The sequence below is a fragment of the Ranitomeya variabilis genome, chromosome 6 (genome assembly GCF_051348905.1).
Source record: "Ranitomeya variabilis isolate aRanVar5 chromosome 6, aRanVar5.hap1, whole genome shotgun sequence".
NCBI lineage: Eukaryota > Metazoa > Chordata > Amphibia > Anura > Dendrobatidae > Ranitomeya > Ranitomeya variabilis.
Window position 1 is genome coordinate 489,802,393 of NC_135237.1, and position 24,271 is coordinate 489,826,663.

The window sequence follows — 24,271 nt, forward strand, 5'->3', positions numbered from 1 at the left end:
TTCTCTTCACCATGGAGATTATTCTGCGATCATCCACCACTGTTGTCTTCCGTGGGCGCCCAGGTCTTTTTGCATTGATGAGATCACCAGTGCTTTCTTTCCTTCTCAGGATGTACCAAACTGTACATTTTGCCACTCCTAATATTGCAGCAATTTCTCGAATGGGTTTTTTCTCTGTTTTCACAGCTTAAGGATGGCTTGTTTCACCTGCATGGAGAGCTCCTTTGACCGCATGTTTACTTCACAGCAAAACCTTACAAATGCAAGCACCACACCTCAAATCAACTCCAGGCCTTTTATCTGCTTAGTTGAGAATGACATAACGAAGGGATTGCCCACACCTGTCCATGAAACAGCCTTGGAGTCAATTGTCCAATTACTTTTGGTCCCTTTAAAAAACAGGGTGGCACAGGTTAAGGAGCTGAAACTCCTAAACTCTTCATCAAATTTTAATGTGGATACCCTCAAATGAAAGCTGAAAGTCTGAACTTCAACTGCATCTGAATTGTTTTGTTTAAAATTCATTGTGGTAATGTCTATAACCAAAATGAGAAAAATGTTGTCTCTGTCCAAATATATATGGACCTAACTGTATATATACAATATATATTTTGTTTTTTTCCACACCTGTCAAACTTTATCACGGTACCGTGTACAAAATATACTGTGTGTATATATATATATATATATATATATATATATATATATATATATATATATATATATATATATATATATATATATATATATATATATATATATATATACACACTAGATGGCAGCCCGATTCTAAAGAATCGGGAGTCTAGAATCCATATATACTTTATTTATTCAAATGTAAGAATAATACAATTAATAAATAATAGTAAGAAAGAACAAAAAATGGCTGCACTCACCAGTAGTGTTGAGCATTCCGATACCGCAAGTATCGGGTATCGGCCGATATTTGCTGTATCGGAATTCCGATACCGAGATCCGATATTTTTGTGGTATCGGGTATCGGTATCGAAACAATATTAATGTGTAAAATAAAGAATTAAAATAACGTAAAATGCGTGCGTGTCCAGCCTCCCGTGACGTCACGGCTTGTGATTGGTCGCGTCGCTCATGTGACCGCGACGCGACCAATCACAAAGCCGGAACGTAATTTTAAAATCCTGAAGGACCTGAAATTACGTCACGGCTTGCTGTGATTGGTCGCGTCGCAGCCACATGGGCGGCACGCGACTAATCACAAGCCGGGACTTCACGTAAGGAAGTAAACCCGCGAATTTTAAGAAAACAACGCTGCCGGTTCCCTCGGTGAGGTCCAGGCTGCGTCGGAGAGGTGAGTATAGCAATATTTTTTATTTTAATTCTTTATTTTACACATTAATATGGATCCCAGGGCCTGAAGGAGAGTTTCCTCTCCTTCAGACCCTGGGAACCATCAGGGATACCGTCCGATACATGAGTCCCATTGACTTGTATTGGTATCGGGTATCGGATTGGATCCGATACTTTGCCGGTATCGGCCGATACACTTCCGATACCGATACTTTCAAGTATCGGACGGTATCGCTCAACACTACTCACCAGCTCTTGACAATTCTTGACAGTACGGCACATTTCTGATTGGTCGCTCGCGGCAGGCGGCAACCAATCAGAAAAGTGCCGCGCACCACGAAGGCATATATCTTTGTCCACCCTGAGCGGGTGTAGGACGCTGGTGACGTCACTTATCTCCGGACATTATCTCCGGACAAAGCCACGGAAGTTGGCACAAATTGCCGGAAGTAGTATTCTAGGCAATTATATATTAGATTTTAATGTTATCAGTGTTTACCTTTGAACGTTTATATTGTATTGTCCTGTCACCAGCCATGTGTACGATTATCGGCCGAAAGCCTCTCTGGAACCAATAATCACCCCATGTAAAGGTATCTTTATAAGTTAAAGATTCAGAATACTATGACTTTTATCATATCCTGAACAGTCAAGTTTTTTATGAACCGTTAAGGTTTTCTGGTTGAAGTAAAAAAAACTCTGAGTGTTTACAGTTTGAAACCATAAAATGTTGAAAAATTATGTCATTCTTGAGTATATCACTCAATGGTGCTCATAAACGTGTCAAATTTGATCTATAATATACTTTAATATACGTTACTTTAATCTTTAATATACTTAAGAACAGGGCCCCAGACATCACACAGGGGGTCTGAAACACCGCACAGTGGTCCAAAATATCGCTGTGCTCTGCCTGGGGCCCCATATGCTGCCTGGGGCCCCTGTGCTCTGCCTGGGGCCCCATATGCTGTCTGGGGCCCCTGTGCTCTGCCTGGGGCCCCTGTGCTCTGCCTGGGGCCCCTGTGTTCTGCCTGGGGCCCCTGTGCTCTGCCTGGGGCCACTGTGCTCTGCCTGGGGCCACTGTGCTCTGCCTGGGGCCCCATATGCTGCCTGGGGCCCCTGTGCTCTGCCTGGGGCCCCATATGCTGCCTGGGGCCCCTGTGCTCTGCCTGGGACCACTGTGCTCTGCCTGGGGCCCCATATGCTGTCTGGGGCCCCTGTGCTCTGCCTGGGGCCCCTGTGCTCTGCCTGGGGCCCCTGTGCTCTGCCTGGGGCCCCATGTTCTGCCTGGGGCCACTGTGCTCTGCCTGGGGCCCCATAGGCTGCCTGGGGCCCCTGTGCTCTGCCTGGGACCACTGTGCTCTGCCTGGGGCCCCATATGCTGCCTGGGGCCCCTGTGCTCTGCCTGGGGCCACATATGCTGCCTGGGGCCCCTGTGCTCTGCCTGGGGCCCCATATGCTGCCTGGGGCCCCTGTGCTCTGCCTGGGGCCCCATATGCTGCCTGGGGCCCCTGTGCTCTGCCTGGGGCCCCATATGCTGCCTGGGGCCCCTGTGCTCTGCCTGGGGCCCTGTGCTCTGCCTGGGGCCCCTGTGCTCTGCCTGGGGCCCCATGTTCTGCCTGGGGCCCCTGTGCTCTGCCTGGGGCCACTGTGCTCTGCTGGGGCCCCATGTTCTGCCTGGGGCCACTGTGCTCTGCCTGGGGCCCCATAAGCTGCCTGGGGCCCCTGTGCTCTGCCTGGGACCACTGTGCTCTGCCTGGGGCCCCATATGCTGCCTGGGGCCCCTGTGCTCTGCCTGGGGCCACTGTGCTCTGCCTGGGGCCCCATATGCTGCCTGGGGCCACTGTGCTCTGCCTGGGGCCACTGTGCTCTGCCTGGGGCCACTGTGCTCTGCCTGGGGCCCCATATGCTGCCTGGGGCCCCTGTGCTCTGCCTGGGGCCCCATATGCTGCCTGGGGCCCCTGTGCTCTGCCTGGGGCCCCTGTGTTCTGCCTGGGGCCCCTGTGCTCTGCCTGGGGCCCCTGTGCTCTGCCTGGGGCCCCTGTGCTCTGCCTGGGGCCCCTGTGCTCTGCCTGGGGCCCCATATGCTGCCTGGGGCCCCTGTGCTCTGCCTGGGGCCCCATGTTCTGCCTGGGGCCCCTGTGCTCTGCCTGGGGCCACTGTGCTCTGCCTGGGGCCCCATATGCTGCCTGGGACCCCTGTGCGCTGCCTGGGGCCCCTGTGCTCTGCCTGGGGCCCCATAGGCTGCCTGGGGCCCCTGTGCTCTGCCTGGGGCCACATATGCTGCCTGGGGCCCCTGTGCTCTGCCTGGGGCCCCATATGCTGCCTGGGGCCCCTGTGCTCTGCCTGGGGCCACTGTGCTCTGCCTGGGTGTAGGACACTGGTGACGTCACTTATCTCCGGACATTAGCTCCGGACATTAGCTCCGGACAAAGCCACGGAAGTTGGCACAAATTGCAGGAAGTAGTATTCTAGGCAATTATATATTAGATATTATATATATATATATATATACATATATACACACATACATACGATATATATATTTTGTTTTTTTTCCACACCTGTCTAAAACTTTATCACGGTACTGTGTATAAAATATACTGTGTATAAAATAATATATATATATATATATATATATATATATATATATATATATATATATATATATATATATATATATATATATATATATATATATATATATATATATATTAGCTGAAGAGCCCGGCGTTGCCTGGGCATAGTAAATATCTGTGGTTAGTTATAGCACTTCACTTCTCTTATTGTCCCATCACGCCTCTCATTTTCCCCATCACATCTTTCATTTTCCCCCTCACATCTCTCATTTTCTCCCTCACACCTCTCATTTTCCCCCTCACTCCTCTTATTTTCCCCCTCACTCCTCTCATTCCCCCCTAACACTTGTCATTTCGACCTCATATCTGTCATTTTCCGATCACTCCACTATTTTCCCTCACTCCTCTCATTTTGCACTCACACCTTTTCATTTTCACCTCACACCTCTCATTTTCACCTCAGTATATACATGTTTGTCATCTCCCTTATATATGGTATACACCTGTATGTCATCTCCTGTATATAGTATATACCTGTATGTCATCTCCCCTGTATATAGTATATACCTGCTGTGTCATGTCCCCTGTATATAGTATATACCTGTATGTCATCTCCTCCTATATATAGTATATACCTGTATGTAATCTCCTCCTGTATATAGTATATACCTGTGTGTCATCTCACCTATATATAGTATATACCTGTGTGTCATCTCCTCCTGTATATAGTATATACCTGTATGTCATCTCCTGCTGTATGTAGTATGTACCTGTATGTCATCTCCTCTATATAGTATATACCTGTGTGTCATCTCTCCTGTACATAGTATATATCTGTGTCATCTCCTCCTGTATATAGTATATACCTGTGTGTCATGTCCCCTGTAAATAGTATATACCTGTGTGTCATCTCCTCCTGTATATAGTATATATCTGTATGTCATCTCCTCCTGTATTAGACCTCGTTCACACGTTATTTGGTCAGTATTTTTACCTCAGTATTTGTAAGCTAAATTGGCAGCCTGATAAATCCCCAGCCAACAGTAAGCCCACCCCCTGGCAGTATATATTAGCTCACACATACACATAATAGACTGGTCATGTGACTGACAGCTGCCGGATTCCTATATGGTACATTTGTTGCTCTTGTAGTTTGTCTGCTTATTAATCAGATATATATATATATATTTAAACCCTTTCCTTTGATATGTAAATGTACTTACTCGCCATCTTGTTCAGGTTTTGTACAAACACAGTGGAATTTGCCCCCAAAATCGATGTACAGGTCATTGTCCACAACTTGGAAGATTGTTCCGGCCACTACCTTATCCTTAGCAGGTCCCAGCTGTATAAGTGGGGAATGGCGGAGTAAACTGGCAAAGCTTTCTTTCTCACTGGCAGCACCCTGGAAAGACAGACAGTAAGGTATAAGGATTAAAAAAATGGTAGACAGCAAAGTACAATTATGTAAAGAAACAAATGGCCGCACAGCACACACAGAGATGGCCTCCTCCAGAATAAGCAGCATGGATTACATTGTACAGAAGTACTGAGCTGTGTGGCTGTGAGTCAAACACTGGAGAGAGCAAAAACAGTTGCCTGAAGCTCCATCTGCCTGCGTTTTCCTATATCTGCCTCTCAGTTTTCTAAATGCTCCTTAGACCCCCACTCCTCTCCAAAGAGTAGAATAGGATCTGTGTGACCTGACACATCCCTGTGTTGGCCCTTGAAGACGAAGTTAGGGTCTGTTCACACATGGCGTTTTTACGACCAATTTTAGGGTGTTTTTGGTGCCTAAAATATGGAGCATTTTAAACTACCAGCACAATCATTGAGATTTCAGTAATCTATGCTACGTTTTTGCCATAAAATAGAATGTCAATTTTTACAAACACTTTCACAGCAAGTTTAACCCATTCAAGTAAATGAAAGAAAAAAAAAAAAGAAAAAAAACACTACAAAAAATGTATCTAAAAATGCAACAAACATGCGAGGAGTGTATGGAGGAAGAAAGCAACGTGTGAACATACCATTCTGCCATTTTTATTTTTTTATAGTGGATTGTGAGATCAGGAGGCAGGGGGAGAAGCAGGTTATTGGCTAAGATATATTATTAACCCCTTCCCGACCCATGACGCCACATAGGCGTCATGAAAACCTGTGCCAATCCGACCCATGACGCCTATGTGGCGTCATGGAATGATCGCGTCCCTGCAGATCGGGTGAAGGGGTTAACTCCCATTTTACCCGATCTGCAGAGACAGGGGGAGTGGTGCTTCAGCCCAGGGGGGGTGGCTTCACCCCCCCGTGGCTACGATCGCTCTGATTGGCTGTTGAAAGTGAAACTGCCAATCAGAGCGATTTGTAATATTTCACCTAAAAAACAGGTGAAATATTACAATCCAGCCATGGCCGATGCTGCAATATCATCGGCCATGGCTGGAAAACCTGAAGTGACCACCCCCCACCCCACCGATCGCCCCCCCAGTGCTCCGGTGCGTGGTCCGGTCCCCTCCGTCCTGTGCTCCGCTGCCCCGTGCTCCTGCCCGCTCCCCCGTCCTGCTGTCCGCTCCCCCCGTCCTCCGATCACCCCCCCTGTGCTCAGATCCACCCCCCCACCACCCCTTCATACTTACCGATCCTCCCGGTGTCCGGCCGTCTCCTCGCTGGGCGCCGCCATCTTCCAAAATGGCGGGCGCATGCTCAGTACGCCCGCCGGCCGGCAGATTCCTTACAGGTACATTTTGATCGCTGTGGTAGTTTCTACCACAGCGATCAAAATAAAAAAAATAATAAATAAACCCCCCCCTTTATCACCCCCATAGATAGGGACAATAATAAAATAAAGAAAATATTTTTATTTTATTTTTTTTCCACTAGGGTTAGGGTTAGAACTAGGGTTAGGGTTAGATCTAGGGTTAGGGTTACGGGTAGGGTTAGGGTTATGGCATGTGCGGATTTGGCAGCGGATCCGCAGCGGATCGGCCGCGGATCCGCAGCGGATCGGCTGCGGATCCGCAGCGGATCGGCCGCGGATCCGCCGCGGATTAGCCGCGGATCTGCAGCGGATTGGCCGCTGCTCCGCAGCGGATTGGCCGCTGCGAATTCGTAGCAGTTTTCCATCAGGTTTACAGTACCGTGTACACCTATGGAAAACCAAATCCGCTGTGCCCATAATGCGGAAAATTCCGTGCAGAAACGCTGCGTTGTATTTTCCACAGCATGTCAATTCTTTGTGCGGATTCCGCAGCGTTTTACACCTGTTCCTCAATAGGAATCCACAGGTGAAATCCGCACAAAAAAACACTGGAAATCTGCTGTAAATCCGCAGGTAAAACGCAGTGCCTTTTACTTGCAGATTTTTCAAAAGTCGTGCGGAAAAATCTCACACGAATCCGCTACGTGGGCACATACCCTTAGGATTAGGGTTGGAATTAGGGCTAGGGTTGGAATTAGGGTTACGGGTGTGTTGGGGTTAGGGTTGTGGTTAGGGGTGTGTTGGGGTTAGGGTTGGGATTAGGGTTATGGCTACAGTTGGGATTAGGGTTAGGGGTGTGTTGGGGTTAGTGTTGAAGTTAGAAATGAGGGGTTTCCACTGTTTAGGCACATCAGGGGTCTCCAAACGCAACATGGCGCCACCATTGATTCCAGCCAATCTTGCATTCAAAAAGTCAAATGGTGCTCCCTCCCTTCCAAGCCCCGACGTGTGCCCAAACAGTGGTTTACCCCCACATTTGGGGTACCAGCGTACTCAGGACAAACTGGGCAACAACTGTTGGGGTCCAATTTCTCCTGTTACCCTTGCAAAAATAAAAAATTACTTGCTAAGACATAATTTTTGAGAAAAGAAGAATGATTTTTTATTTTCACGGCTCTGCGTTGTAAACTTCTGTGAAGCACTTGGGGGTTGAACGTGCTCATCACACATCTAGATAAGTTTCTTGGGGGGTCTAGTTTCCAAAATGGGGTCACTTGTGGGGTGTTTCTACTGTTTAGGCACATCAGGGGCTCTGCAAATGCAACGTGACGCCCGCAGACCATTCCATCAAAGTCTGCATTTCAAATGTCACTACTTCCCTTCCGAGCCCTGACGTGCGCCCAAACAGTGGTTTACCCCCACATATGGGGTATCACTGTACTCACAACAAACTGGGCAACAAACATTGGGGCCCAATTTCTCCTGTTACCCTTGTGAAAATAAAAAATTGCTTGCTAAAACATATTTTTTGAGGAAAGAAAAATGATTTTTTATTTTCACGGCTCTGCGTTGTAAACTTCTGTGAAGCACTTGGGGGTTGAATGTGCTCATCACACATCTAGATAAGTTCCTTGGGGGGTCTAGTTTCCAAAATGGGGTCACTTGTGGGGTGTTTCTACTGTTTAGGCACATCAGGGGCTCTGCAAATGCAACGTGACGCCAGCAGACCATTCCATCAAAGTCTGCATTCCAAAACGTCACTACTTCCCTTCCGAGCCCCGGCATGTGCCCAAACAGTGGTTTACCCCCACATATGGGGTATCAGCGTACTCAGGAGAAACTGGACAACAACTTTTGGGGTCCAATTTCTCCTGTTACCCTTGCAAAAATAAAAAAATTCTGGGCTAAAAAAATATTTTTGAGGAAAGGAAACACATTTATTATTTTCACGGCTCTGCGTTATAAACTTCTGCGAAGCACTTGGGGGTTCAAAGTGCTCACCACACATCTAGATAAGTTCCTTGGGGGGTCTAGTTTCCAAAATGGAGTCACTTGTGGGGAGTTCCTACTGTTTAGGCACATCAGGGGCTCTGCAAATGCAACGTGACGCCCGCAGAGCATTCCATCAAAGTCTGCATTCCAAAACGTCACTACTTCCCTTCCGAGCCCCGGTATGTGCCCAAACAGTGGTTTACCCCCACATATGGGGTATCAGCGTACTCAGGAGAAACTGGACAACAACTTTTGGGGTCCAATTTCTCCTGTTACCCTTGCAAAAATAAAAAATTCTGGGCTAAAAAAATATTTTTGAGGAAAGGAAACACATTTATTATTTTCACGGCTCTGCGTTATAAACTTCTGCGAAGCACTTGGGGGTTCAAAGTGCTCACCACACATCTAGATTAGTTCCTTGGGAGGTCTAGTTTCCAAAATGGGGTCACTTGTTAGGGAGCTCCAATGTTTAGGCACACAGGGGCTCTCCAAACGTGACATGGTGTCCGCTAATGATTGGAGCTAATTTTCCATTCAAAAAGCCAAATGGCGTGCCTTCCCTTCCGAGCCCTGCCGTGTGCCCAAACAGTAGTTTACCCCCACACATGGGGTATCATCGTACTCAGGACAAACTGGACAACAACATTTGGGGTCCAATTTCTCCTATTACCCTTGGAAAATTAAAAAATCCTGGGCTAAAAATCATTTTTGAGGAAAGAAAAATTATTTTTTATTTTCACGGCTCTGCGTTATAAACTTCTGTGAAGCATCTGGGGGTTATAAGTGCTCACTATGCATCTAGATAAGTTCCTTGGGGGGTCTAGTTTCCAAAATGGGGTCACGTGTAGGGGAGCTCCAATGTTTAGGCACACAGGGGCTCTCCAAAACGCGACATGGTGTTCGCTAACGATTGGAGCTAATTTTCCATTCAAAAAGTCAAATGGCACGCCTCCCCTTCCGAGCCTTGCCGTGCACCCAAACAGTGGTTTACCCCCACATATGAGGTATCAACATACTCAGCAGAAATTGCCCAACAAATTTTAGGATCCATTTTATCCTGTTGCCCATGTGAAAATGAAAAAATTGAGGCTAAAAGAAATTTTGTGTGAAAAAAAAGTACTTTTTCATTTTTACGGATCAATTTGTGAAGCACCTGAGAGTTTAAAGTGCTCACTATGCTTCTAGATAAGTTCCTTGGGGGGTCTACTTTCCAAAATGGGGTCACTTGTGGGAGCGCTCCAATGTTTAGGCACACGGGGGCTCTCCAAACGTGACATGGTCTCTGCTAGCGATGGAGATCATTTTTCATTCAAAAAGTCAAATGGCGCTCCTTCCCTTCCGAGCCTTGCCGTGCACCCAAACAGTGGTTTACCCCCACATATGAGGTATCAACATACTCAGCAGAAATTGCCCAACAAATTTTAGGATCCATTTTATCCTGTTGCCCATGTGAAAATGAAAAAATTGAGGCTAAAATAATTTTTTTGTGAAAAAAAAGTACTGTTTCATTTTTACGGATCAATTTGTGAAGCACCTGGGGGTTTAAAGTGCTCACTATGCTTCTAGACAAGTTCCTTGGGGGGTCTAGTTTCCAAAATGGGGTCACTTGTGGGGGAGCTCCAATGTTTAGGCACACGGGGGCTCTCCAAACGCGACATGGTGTCCGCTAAAGATTGGAGCCAATTTTTCATTCAAAAAGTCAAATGGCGCTCCTTTCCTTCCAAGCCCTGCCGTATGCCCAAACAGTGGTTTACCCCCACATATGAGGTATCAGCGTACTCAGGACAAATTGGACAACATCGTTCGTGGTCCAGTTTTTCCTTTTACCCTTGGGAAAATAAAAAAATTGTTGCTAAAAGATCATTTTTGTGACTAAAAAGTTAAATGTTCATTTTTTCCTTCCATGTTGCTTCTGCTGCTGTGAAACACCTGAAGGGTTAATAAACTTCTTGAATGTGGTTTTGAGCACCTTGAGGGGTGCAGTTTTTAGAATGGTGTCACTTTGGGGTATTTTCAGCCATATAGAACCCTCAAACTGACTTCAAATGTGAGGTGGTCCCTAAAAAAAATGGTTTTGTAAATTTTGTTGTAAAAATGAGAAATCACTGGTCAAATTTTAACCCTTATAACTTCCTAGCAAAAAAAAAATTTGTTTCCAAAATTGTGCTGATGTAAAGTAGACATGTGAGAAATGTTATTTATTAACTGTTTTGTGTCACATACCTCTCTGGTTTAACAGAATAAAAATTAAAAATGTGAAAATTGCGAAATTTTCAAAATTTTCGCCAAATTTCCGTTTTTTTCACAAATAAACTCAGAAATTATCGACCTAAATTTACCACTAACATGAAGCCCAATATGTCACGAAAAAACAATCTCAGAATCGCTAGGATCCGTTGAAGCGTTCCTGAGTTATTACCTCATAAAGGGACACTGGTCAGAATTGCAAAAAACGGCAAGGTCATTAAGGCCAAAATAGGCTGGGTCATGAAGGGGTTAACTTCTTATATTGCCTTGTACTACTGATTTAGGTAAAGTGTGTAAAAACGACAGTCACCATTTAGGACCCAAAAATGCCTGGTCATTAAAGTGGCAGTCTTTACTTCTTAAATGGATGAACATGTAAACTGCTTGCAAAACCAAGTAACTTTGCAATTTACTCCTTATTAAAAAAAATCCACTCTATTCTCAACAGGGAAGGGATTTTACAGTTTACTTTTCCCTAGGCTACCGGCCACCAGCCTATCGCCTCTTATAGAAGAAGAACTCGCTTGCTATGCTCTGAAGCTGGCAGGTGATCGCTTGGTCTGGCCAGCTCCAGTGTTTCCTACAAAATCCTTTGTGGGTGATGAAGAATGGAGAAACTAGTCACATGCATTGCTCAGGTGTGATTTTCAGCTGTTCTTCCACACAAACACTCTTCACATCCTGAAGGTTCGGTGGATTTCCTCTATGAACTCTGAGCTTTAGTTCCTTCCACACATTTTCTATAGGATTCAGGTCCGGTGATCGGCTTGGCCACTCTAGCAGCTTTATTTTCGTTCTCTGAAACCAACTGAACATTTCCTTAGCTGTGTGTTTGGGATTATTTTCTTGCAGAACTGTCCACTCTCGTTTCATCATCATTATCCTGGTAGATGGCAGCAAATGTTTATCAAGAATGTCTCGGTACACTTGTCCATTCATCCGTCCTTCAGTTATATGAAGTTTGCCAGTGCCATATGCTGAAAAACAGCCCCACACCATGTTCCCACCTCCATACTTCACTGTTGATATGGTGTTTTTAGGGTGATATTTAGTGCCTTTTGGCCCCCAAACCTAGCATGTATTATGGCGTCCAAAGAGCTCAATTTTGGTCTCATCTGACCAGACAACTATATTGTCCCAGTATTTCACAGGCTTGTCTAAATGATGTTGAGCAAACTTTAAACACACTTGAACATGCTTTTTTTTGTAAATTCTTTATTTATCAACAACCAAAGTCAAATAAACAGGGATACAGTTGGCATGTGAGGTGGTTAAGAGATTGAGCCACTGTTGATCTTTTTGTGACATGTGGGGTAGGGGGAGAGAAGGGGGAAGACAGGTATGAGGGGGAGGATGGAGAGGAGGGGGGGGGGGAGAAGGGAAGGGTTGGTGGGGGTTGAGGGGGGAGGGAAAGAAAATAAAGGGGGGGGAGAGAACAGGGAACATCAACAACTTTCTGGATATAAAGGTGGCACAGAAATTACAGTCCATACATTTATCAATGTGGATTCCAGAGAATTATTACAAAAACAGTAACCGAATCGGCATACAAATATTAACCCCTTCACCCCCAAGGGTGGTTTGCACGTTAATGACCGGGCCAATTTTTGTAATTCTGACTACTGTCTCTTTATGAGGTTATAACTCTGGAACGCTTCAACGGATCTTGGCGATTCTGACATTGTTTTCTCGTGACATATTGTACTTCATGATAGTGGTAAAATTTCTTCGATATAACTTGCATTTATTTGTGAAAAAAACGAATATTTGGCGAACATTTCGCAATTTTCCAACTTTGAATTTTTATGCCCTTAAATCACAGACATATGTCATGCAAAATACTTAAGTAACATTTCCCACATGTCTACTTTACATCAGCACAATTTTGGAACCAAAATTTTTTTTGTGACGGAGTTATAAGGGTTAAAAGTTGACCAGCAATTTCTCATTTTTACAACACCATTTTTTTTTAGGGACCACATCTCATTTGAAGTCATTTTGAGGGGTCTATATGATTGAAAATACCCAAGTGTGACACCATTCTAAAAACTGCACCCCTCAAGGTGCTCAAAACCACTTTCAAGAAGTTTATTAACCCTTCAGGTGTTTCACAGGAATTTTTGGAATGTTTAAATAAAAATTAACATTTAACTTTTTTTTCACACAATTTATTTCAGCTCCAATTTGTTTTATTTTACCAAGGGTAACAGGAGAAAATAGACCCCAAAATTTGTTGTACAATTTGTCCTGAGTACGCTGATACCCCATATGTGGGGGTAAACCACTGTTTGGGCGCATGTCAGAGCTCGGGAAGGAGCGCCATTTGACTTTTCAATGCAAAATTGACTGGAATTGAGATGGGACGCCATGTTGCATTTGGAGAGCCCCTGATGTGCCTAAACATTGAAACCCCCCACAAGTGACACCATTTTGGAAAGTAGACCCCCTAAGGATATTATCTAGATGTGTGGTGAGCACTTTGACCTAACAAGTGCTTCACAGAAGTTTATAATGCAGAGCCGTAAAAATAAAAAATCATATTTTTTCACAAAAATGATCTTTGTGCCCCCAATTTTTTATTTTCCCAAGGGCAAGAGAAGAAATTGGACCTCTAAAATTGTTGCGCAATTTGTCCTGAGTACGCTGATACCCCATATGTGTGTGTAAACCATTGTTTGGGCGTAGGGCAGAGCTCGGAAGGGAAGGAGCGCCATTTGACTTTTCAATGCAAAATTGACTGGAATTGAGATGGGACGCCATGTTGCATTTGGAGAGCCCCTGATGTGCCTAAACATTGAAACCCCCCACAAGTGACACCATTTTGGAAAGTAGACCCCTTAAGGAACTTATCTAGATGTGTGTTGAGCACTTTGACCCAACAAGTGCTTCACAGAAGTTTATAATGCAGAGCCGTAAAAATAAAAAATCATATTTTTTCACAAAAATGATCTTTTCGCCCCCATTTTTTTATTTCCCCAAGGGTAAGAGAAGAAATTAGACCACAAAAGTTGTGCAATTTGTCCTGAGTACGACGATGCCCCATATGTGGGGGTAAACCACTGTTTGGGCGCATAGCAGAGCTCGGAAGGGAAGGAGCGCTATTTTACTTTTCAATGCAAAATTGACTGGAATTAAGATGGGATGCCATGTTGCGTTTGGAGAGCCCCTGATGTGCCTAAACATTAAAAACCCCCACAAGTGACACCATTTTGGAAAGTAGACCCCCTAAGGAACTTATCTAGATGTGTTTTGAGAGCTTTGAACCCCCAAGTGTCTCACTACAGTTTACAACGCAGAGCCGTGAAAATAAAAAAATCTTTTTTTTCCCACAAAACTTATTTTTTGGCCCCCAGTTTTGTATTTTCCCAAGGGTAGCAGGATAAATTGGACCCCAAAAGATGATGTCCAATTTGTCCTGAGTACGCTGATACCCCATATGTTGGGGTAAACCCCTGTTTGGGCACACGGGAGAGCTCTGAAGGGAAGGAGCACTGTTTTCCTTTTTCAACGCAGAATTGGCTGGAATTCAGATCGGATGCCATGTCCCGTTTGGAGAGCCCCTGATGTGCCTAAACAGTGGAAACCCCGCAATTATAACTGAAACCCTAATCCAAACACACCCCTTACCCTAATCCCAACAGTAACCCTAACCACTCCTCTAACCCAGACACACCCAACCCTATTCCCAACCGTAAATGTAATCCAAACCCTAACCCTATCTTTAGCCCCAACCCTAACTGTAGCCCCAACCCTAGCCATAACCCTAGCCCTAACCCTAGCCGTAACCCTAGCCGTAACACTAGCCCTAACCCTAGCCCCAACCCTAGCCCCAACCCTAGCCCCAACCCTAGCCCCAACCCTAGCCCCAACCCTAGCCCCAACCCTAGCCCCAACCCTAGCCCCAACCCTAGCCCCAACCCTAGCCCCAACCCTAGCCCCAACCCTAGCCCCAACCCTAGGCCCCAACCCTAGCCCCAACCCTAGCCCCAACCCTAACACTAACCCTAGCCCCAACCCTAACTCTAGTCCTAACTCTAACCCTAACCCTAATGGGAAAATGGAAATAAATACATTTAATTTTTTTATTTTTCCCTAACTAAGGGGGTGATGAATGGGGGTTTGATTTACTTTTATAGCGGGTTATTTAGCGGATTTTTATGATTGGCAGCCGTCACACACTGAAAGACGCTTTTCATTGCAAAAAATATTTTTTGCGTTACCACATTTTGAGAGCTGTAATTTTTCCATATTTGAGTCCACAGAGTCATGTGAGATCTTGTTTTTTGCGGGACGAGTTGACGTTTTTATTGGTAACATTTTCGGACACGTGACATTTTTTGATCGCTTTTTATTCCGATTTTTGTGAGGCAGAGTGATCAAAAACCAGCTATTCCTGAATTTCTTTTGGGGGAGGCGTTTATACCGTTCCGCGTTTGGTAAAATTGATAAAGCAGTTTTATTCGTCGGGTCAGTACGATTACAGCGATATCTCATTTATATAATTTTTTTTATGTTTTGGCGCTTTTATACGATAAAAACTATTTTATAGAAAAAATAATTATTTTGGTATCGCTTTATTCTCAGGACTATAACTTTTTTATTTTTTTGCTGATGATGCTGTATGGCGGCTCTTTTTTTGCGGGACAAGATGACGTTTTCAGCGGTACCATGGTTATTTATATCAGTCTTTTTGATCGCATGTTATTCCACTTTTTGTTCGGCGGTATGATAATAAAGCGTTGTTTTTTGCCTCGTTTTTTTTTTTTTTTTCTTACGGTGTTTACTGAAGGGGTTAACTAGTGGGGCAGTTTTATAGGTTGGGTCGTTACGGACGCGGCGATACTAAATATGTGTACTTTTATTGTTTTTTTATTTTATTTAGCTAAAGAAATGTATTTATGGGAATAATATTTATTTTTTTTTCTTTATTTAGGATATTTTTTTTTATTTTTATTTTTTTACACACGTGGGGAATTTTTTTTTAACTTTTTTACTTTGTCCCAGGGGGGGACATTACAGATCATTGATCTGACAGTGTGCACAGCACTCTGTCAGATCGACGATCTGCTGTGCAGGGCTGCAGGCTTACCAGCGCCTGCTCTGAGCAGGCACTCGGTAAGCCACCTCCCTCCCTGCAGGACCCGGATGCCGCGGCCATCTTGGATCCGGGACCTGCGGCGAGGAGGGAGGTAGGAGACCCTCGAAGCAACGCGATCACATCGCGTGGCTCCGGGGGTCTCAGGGAAGCCCGCAGGGAGCCCCCTCCCTGTGCGATGCTTCCCTATACCGCCGGTACACAGCGATCATGTTTGATCGCGGTGTGCCGGGGGTTAATGTGCCGGGGGCGGTCCGTGACCGCTCCTGTCACATAGTGCCGGATGTCAGCTGCGATATGCAGCTGACACTCGGCCGCGCTCCCCCCGTGAGCGCCGCTGATCGGTGATGACGTACTATCCCGTCGGTGGTCATACGGGCCCACCCCACCTCGACGGGATAGTATGTCAGATGTCAGAAAGGGGTTAAAAAAAAACCCTCCGAAATTTGAAGGAGCACTAAGAAGATTTGGCTGTTTGGAATTCTCTCCAAGGTGTCCATTTCTTTACATATAGGTCATGGCTGTTCCATCTCCCAGCTTGAGAGCTCCTCAAGGCGGGAAATTTGGTTGACCTTGGAGAGCCACTCCGTCAAAGTGTGTGGGGATTTGTCTTTCCAATGTAGAGTAATTAAATGTTTAGCAGCTCAAATCATCAGGGGGAGAAGACTATGCTTTTTGGGCCTATAGTTTTTGGACGGGCACTTGAACATGCTTTTTGCTTAGCACTGGAGTCATGCCAGGTCAACGTGCAGACAGGCCACGGAGGACGAGTGCATCACTTCTAGTTTTCTTTTAACCAATTGTCCCTGCTGATTCCAGGTCTTTAGGTACCGTTACACTAAGCGACGCTCCAGCGATATAGACAACGATCTGACCTAAACTAGATCGCTGGAGCGTCAAAGTTTAGGTCGCTGTAGAGACGTCAAACACAGCAGCTCCAGAATGATGCAGGAGCGATCCAGTGACTTAACGGCGACTCACTTATCGTTCACGCTCCATGTAAAAACATTGCTGACATCGTTGCTTTTGCTGTCAAACACGACGATACACGCCGATCTAGCGACCAAATAAAGTTCCAGACTTCTAGCTCCAACCAGCGATATAACAGCGGGATCCAGATCGCTACTGCGTGTCAAACTCAACGAGATCGCTATCCAGGACTCTGCAACGTCACGGATCGTTCTCGTTCTCGTTGGAAAGAGGTTTAGTGTGAAGGTACCTTTTCTGTAGCTCTCCACAGGTGGCCCTTGGCTCTTGGACAACCCTTCTGATCATTTTTTTCACTCCTCTGTCTGAAATCTTGCTGGGAGCACCTGATCGTGGCCAGTTATGTGGAAATGATGTTCTTTCCACTTCCAGATTATGGCCAAAACTGTGATCACTGGAACTTTGAGTAATTTAGAAATTCTTCTGTAAACAATGTTATCAGTATGGTTTGGAACAATAATGTTGTGAAGGTCTTGAGACAGCTCACTGGTTTTATCCATAATGGATTTTTTTGTGTGTGGCACCTTGGTAATGAGACACCTTTTTATGGGACATCAGTTGAAGCAGCTGATATTTTTCACCAACTGGCGGGATTACTTTCTAATTACCGTACTATATTTAGGCTGGTGTCATGACTATCCATGGCTCTTTACACCTCTCTTTCTTCATATCCCTGTCATCTATCATTATACACAATTTATGGACATCCGTGGTTTGATTTCTTTGTCTGTGTAGATTGGATGGGTTGTTACTAACATCTGGTGAGAATTTCTCGTCAATAGCTCCTTTAGAATTTTTTCACCCTCCGTATATTAATCAGTATGCAGCCATATACGAGTGTAATCTATGGAGCTAAGCAGGAAGTACTTTTCCTTCAAAAAGAAAGTTTTGGCTTTCATAATCATTCCTGACCTATAAATGCAGCTAAAAGGTGATAAAAGCGGAGGGAATCATCAATGTCATACACTTCTTGACACTTGTCAGGTGAGAACATCTCCGTAGAAGAAGTGCTGCTTGTTTGCTGTCTCCTCGTCACATCATCTTCAGAACCATGGATTAATAGCAGGACCACGAAAAACCTCATCACCATGGAGACTGAAGCGGAGGGCGTCCATGCCGGCGGATCCTGTCACCATACGTTCTTAAAGCCTCATTAGCAGCATAAGCCCCGGAGTAACCTACACGGAGGACTTCACTACCGCCATGAATGCCGAGCTCCACTTATGTCAAAAAAACAAAGACGGGACAACAAATTCTACCACAAGTATATCCCCCCCCAAATAATGGTACGTCAGAGCTACGGGACAGGATCAAGGGATGTCATGGAAAAGCACAAACCCTGTCAGAGAGCGGCCATATATAAGACACGCGGCTGGGACGTGTCTCACGTCAGGAAATAACGCCAGTATGGATTCTGGAGCCGTGTTCATCTCTCCCTCCAGTAAAAAGGAATACATAGGATGCCAAATCTAACTGTTCTAGGTGAAAGCACAGGGGTCCATGGATTTATATGGGCGTCTGGCCAGGGTCTGTTTGGGGGCAATTTTTAGGATGGAAAATAAAAGTCCTGTGTGTAGATCATCCTAAAATACTCATATGGGAACTATGCCGGACCCCCATATAAGTCAGTGGGCCCCCATATAAGTCAGTGGGCCCCCATATAAGTCAGTGGGGCCCCGATATAAGTCAGTGGGGCCCCGATATAAGTCAGTGGGGCCCCGATATAAGTCAGTGGGGCCCCGATATAAGTCAGTGGGGCCCCTCTGCTGCCGTACGCACAAGGGCCACACTGGAAGCCAACTCCATTCATCCGTTCTGGTTGTTCTAAACAGAATAGATATACGGACATGTGAACAGCGGCTTACAGGAGCCCGAACGTAGGCTACACAAACATGGCTGGGGTCACTGGGTACACCCCCAAAATGATAGAAAATGTGCACATAAAACTGGGTGTCGCTTTCAGTTCTAGGGTATAGGTAGTCTGTCCATCAGGGAAAAGGATTGCTTGTTCACACACATCTAGGCAGACCAGCATAGGCGAGCGATCAGCAACGTGGTGTGGCATGTTAGGCTACTTTCACACTAGCGTTGTTTGCAATATGTCGCAATGCGTCTTTCAGGAGAAAAAATGCATCCTGCAAAGTTGTCTGCAGGATGCGTTTTTTCCCCATAGACTAACATTACCGACGCATTGCGACATATTGCCACATGTCGCAACCGTCGTGCGACGGTTGCGTCGTGTTTTGGCGGACCGCCGCCACAAAAAGAGTTACATGTAACTTTTTTTGTGCGTCGAGTCCGCCATTCGCGGCCGAAACTCCGCCCCCTCCTCCCCGGACATTACAATGGGGCAGCGGAAGCGTCGTAAGACTGCTTCCGCTGCCCACGTCGGGCATTTATTTCACAGCATGCGTCGGTACGTCGGCCCGTACCGACGCTAGTGTGAAAGCAGCCTTACTGTACAATACCACTATTTGGCATACATTTGTTTATGTTGCTTAAACAATATTTATGCAAAACTATGTGCCCCCCTCCAAAAAAATAAATAAAAACTAAGCGCTACTAATCACAGGCACTACTGTCCAGTGCGAACACCCGCACATCATAAGCCAAGAGTGCTGGCTCCCCCATGTGGCCACTCCAGATGGCTGCACCTCATCTCCGCAGCTTCAGCTGCCAGTCACCTGTTTATGTTAATATTTCTGAGTAGGATGAAAGATATTAGAAGGTGTTCCCATCACTGAAGGTTCTGGTGTAACAGTAGAATATGAAATTCCATTCTGATATGTAGGGGCCGACCTCTGGAGGATGAGAGTTCTCGTAAAGGGAAACTGTCGGCAGGGTTTGCTATGTAATCCGAGAGCAGCATGATCTAGGGGCAGAGACCCCGATTCCAGCGATGTGCCACTTAGTGACCTGTTTGCTGTCATTTTAATACAATCACCGTTTTCTCTACTGCAGATGTCACAGTTCTCTGATTGCTATAACCCTGTCCACACCACTGGCAGCTTTCTGTGTACACTGTGCATAGGCAGAAAGTTGCCAATCATTGGTGGGGGCGGGGTTATATGCAAAGAGTTGACAAACAGGCAGAAGACACTGATTTTATTGAAACAGCAACACACAGCCTCATAAGTGACACATTGCTGGAATTAGGGTCTCTTCCCGTACATCATGCTGCTCTCAGATTACATGGCAAAAACCTGCCAACACATTCCCTTTAATAGTTGTTCCCGTGTTATGCAGTAAACAAAAAGCTCCAATTAAAGGGATTGTCCAAGCGCCCTCTTTTCCTTAGGTTACGGTGTACTCACAAAAAAAAAAAACACACAACCCTATACTTATGTCCTACCGATTCCACCCTGTGCCTCTGTACCGCTGATCAGGTGCGGACTGCTGCAGCCAATCAGAGGAGAGAGGGGGACCCAGCCAGCGTTACGGAGGAGGGAGCAGTACCTGTGAGTATATGGTTGTTTCTATCTGTAAAGCTCACAGTGTTTTAAAAATAAAAAACAGGTGAACCGTCGCTTTAATAGAAAGGTGGACTTCTCTGCAGTGACGGCACTGCCCTAGAAATAGGCCATTATTTTCTATGAGAACTATTACACTGATCCAGGATATTACAATTGTGTGAAATCACCTCTGGTTGTTTGCTGGATAAACGGTCAGGCCTGAAAATGGTGGAACGTTCGTCTTCTTTTAGGCTAAATATGAATGAGACACAACCGCTTCCCCTGCAGCCTGGACATGCGCCCATGATTCAATGTCTGGACATAATGCAGATATGTGAGCCCCGATGGGGGCAGAGAAGATGATGCCTGTAAGGGGCTATAGGAGTCAAATACAAGCAGTATAAAATATAATAATATGTGCCCCCAATGTCACTAAGCCGAGGCTTTATGGACTGTGTAGAGACCTGTGCCATCGTCATCCCGGAGATCTCTGCACCCGACCATCTCAGTGACTGCAGACACCACACATTACAACCAGCCATGTACAAGAGCTGGAGTGAACCCGCCACAAAACATCATTACTGGAAATTTGCTAAAATCTTTCATATAACAGATTAATAATGAACAGCAAAACCCCAACCTAAAAGCAAGAGTTTGTTGCCTGCTGCGGACAGATCGGTGACTTATAACAGCAACTTCTGCTCTGATGATGCATACAGCAGAAGATAATCCCTGGTACATGCAGCAATATACCAGCACTTGCAATTCATTTCACATCACTGATCTGTTAGCAGCAGGCATCACACACTAATAAATGTAACAGCACCTGTATACAGAGCCCCATCGTGCAGTATTTCTCTCTTACTCTTCACCCCTCTATATACAGCCCATTCTTCAGTACATCTGTATTTTTAAAGGGAATCTATCACCAGGTTTTGCCACCTACTCGAGAGACAGAATGGTGTAGAGACAGAGACCCTGATTACAGGGATGTGTCACGAAGGCTATTTTCACATTTCCGTCTTTCCTCTGCCGTCGCAATACGTCGATTTTTGAAAATGCAGGATCCTGCATTTTCCCATAGACTTGTATTAGCGACGTATCACGACGGATGGACACACGTTTCGTCCGCCGTGCACTGGATCCTGTGGAATGTGACGGGCCGTCTTTTGCAAAAAACGTTCAAGGGAACGTTTTTCTTAACGTTGTATCCAGTGTTTCAGACTGCGCATGCCCGGCAGGAAATATCGCTCTCACTCTCTTCCCTCACCCAGAATACAGACGGAAATGTGAAAGAACAATCTTCCGTCGGTACGTCGCGCCGACGCTTTCTGACGGGCAACTACCGAAGTGTGAAAGTAGCCTTACTGGGCTGCTTGCTGTATTTGTGATAAAATGACTTATCAGCATAACATTATCACTACAAGATTAGTAAACATGCAGTAATGTAGTCATCAACATTCATAAGCTCTGAATAAAACCGCCCCCACTAATTGGCAGCTTTCTGCCTATGCACAGTATACACTGAAAGCTGCCAATCAGTGGTGTGGACGGGGCAATACCGGGCCCAGTATTCAGAGAACCGCTAGATCTGCAGCAGAGAAAACTGTGACGTTATCAAAACTGCAGCAAGTAAGTGACATCGCTAGAATCAGGGTCTCTGCCCCTACATCATGTTGCTTTCAGTTTGGGTAGCAAACAATGCTAAAATATTCTGCTTCCTGTTGTAAGCTTGGCACTGTAATAATGAAGGCTCCATCTCACAGCGGAAGCTCCGATGAGGCTGAACTGTGCGGGATCGGCCAGAGTCCCAGGAATAGAGTTCAGCGAGTTTGTTCGGGTTCCCTCTTATTCGGCAAGCTATAGTGCTTACCAAATACGCTGCAGTGGGAACCCGGCTTCCTGGATTGCTCCGGCTGATCCGCTGTCCGGGGCCGCAGCCGCATGTGTCTGGGGCCGCAGCTGCATGTGTCGGCACGGGGCCGCAGCTGCATGTGTCGGCACGGGGCCGCAGCTGCATGTGTCGGCACGGGGCCGCAGCTGCATGTGTCGGCACGGGGCCGCAGCTGCATGTGTCGGCACGGGGCCGCAGCTGCATGTGTCCGGGGCCGCAGCTGCATGTGTCTGGGGCCGCAGCTGCATGTGTCTGGGGCCGCAGCTGCATGTGTCCGGGGCCGCAGCTGCATGTGTCTGGGGCCGCAGCTGCATGTGTCTGGGGCCGCAGCTGCATGTGTCGGCACGGGGCCGCAGCTGCATGTGTCCGGGGCCGCAGCTGCATGTGTCGGCACGGGGCTGTTCCCATCGCTGCCTTTCATGGCTACACATTTGGAGTAACACAATCAGCCGCCCCTCGCTGTTTGTGTAACTCCCATAGAAACTGATCGAAGTTGGGGTAAGGCAGAGCTCACTGCCCAGAGCTACGTCTCCTCAGACATCTTCCTGGCTGGCGGACCCTTCTCCATTTCGGTCCCGGCTGCTGCCTCAGTTGTCAGGCTGCACAGCTTGTGACAAACAATATAAATTACTCATTTCTACGTAACGTGCCGCCCTCACCTTCCAGCCGCCCTAGGCGTGTGCTCTCCTGTGCCATGGTATCAATCTGGCCAATGTGCCGTGTGTGGCAGATATCACAGTGACCGACGCTTCATCCAATCATAATGAAGGTGATCAGGTCGCGACGTGGAAGTTGTCATGACTACAGCTCAAAGGTCCCAAGAAGCCCAGCAGGTCTGATTTCTCGCCATATCGCCACATTCACTCTTCCTGACCTTCTGCCATCAGGCCTGAGTCACAGTCAAAGGCGCCATATTGTCACATCCTAAAATTAAATGGATTTCCCTTCTCAGCCAATCAGGCTGCAGATTTCATTCTAAAATTGGGATCTAAAATATGAGAGAAAATCTGATTGGCTGCTATGGGAATCTCATTGTCCGCGTCTATAGCGCCCCCTGTGTAAGTATGACAGGACTGCACTGCTGGGCGCGCACCGGCCCCTCCGCTCACCTTCCCTCCTGCTGCAGCAGTCACCCGTGACGCAGCCGGCTTCCGCTCATCCCCGGCAGCGCCGATCCCGAGCTCTGACTCCCCGGATGCGGCTGTACTGAATGACCGCACTGCCTTCCTGACAGGCGCCCGCAAAGCGCTCAGCCACCTCCCGGCATGTGTACAGCAGGGCGCCGCCATGTTGGATGCTGCGGACGTACAGCCGGTGACCCAGGAATCATAGAGCGCAGAAAGAACAGTGGCGGCGCAACAGCGACCTCTGCTGCTCGGACATGTTCTCTGCAAACAGAACACACGCAGCTTCCCCGGCAGAGGGCAGCATAGACACAGGCTGATTTGGGATACGCGTATTTTGGATGCGTTTTGTTATATGGAGACTGGATGCGCAAAGTGTGGGGGCGTGCTGACCGGACTAATTCTTTAGGACATGCTCCCTAATCTCCTGAAGTAATAGAGCAGCCAGACCCCCTATATCAATACAGAGAGAGAGAGACCAAACACCCTGAAAGATCCCAGATCAATGTCTACAAATATATTATAGACCATACACATTAAAAATGTAAATCATTAACCCCAGACGAAACCCACTAATCAAAAACATCCACCCAAAATTACAGACCAGACACGCTAAATTATAAGAGATAATGGCAGCGCTCATCGAGCTCCATCTGCCCCATAGACAATGAGCAGAGCGTCATACACAGGCTTCACCCCTTGGCTGTCGGGTGATAACAAATTGTCGCCTATACTGTGGACAGAGTCTAACAGCAGTGAGCAGCACGCCTCACCTGGGCGCCATTCCTTCACTATATGGCTGCCGAGCGCTGCACCCTGCCCTCTGAATAGTAATGGAACGGTAGTCGGGTATCTGACCTGTCACTCCATTCAAGTC

At 46.4% G+C, this 24,271-nt stretch overlaps 1 protein-coding gene across 1 annotated transcript in view; it reads right to left on the reverse strand.

Annotated features, from left to right (window-relative positions):
• Positions 1-23,672, reverse strand: part of MRPS28 (mitochondrial ribosomal protein S28) — a 104,202-nt gene extending 80,530 nt beyond the window's left edge. The window contains exons 1-2 of the mRNA XM_077270709.1: positions 23,380-23,672; positions 5,129-5,310 (exon numbers count right to left, since the gene is read on the reverse strand). Coding sequence (XP_077126824.1) covers positions 5,129-5,310; positions 23,380-23,559 — 362 coding nt within the window. The 5' untranslated portion in view covers positions 23,560-23,672. The remainder of the gene's footprint in view (positions 1-5,128; positions 5,311-23,379) is intronic.
• Positions 23,673-24,271: the final 599 nt, after the last annotated feature.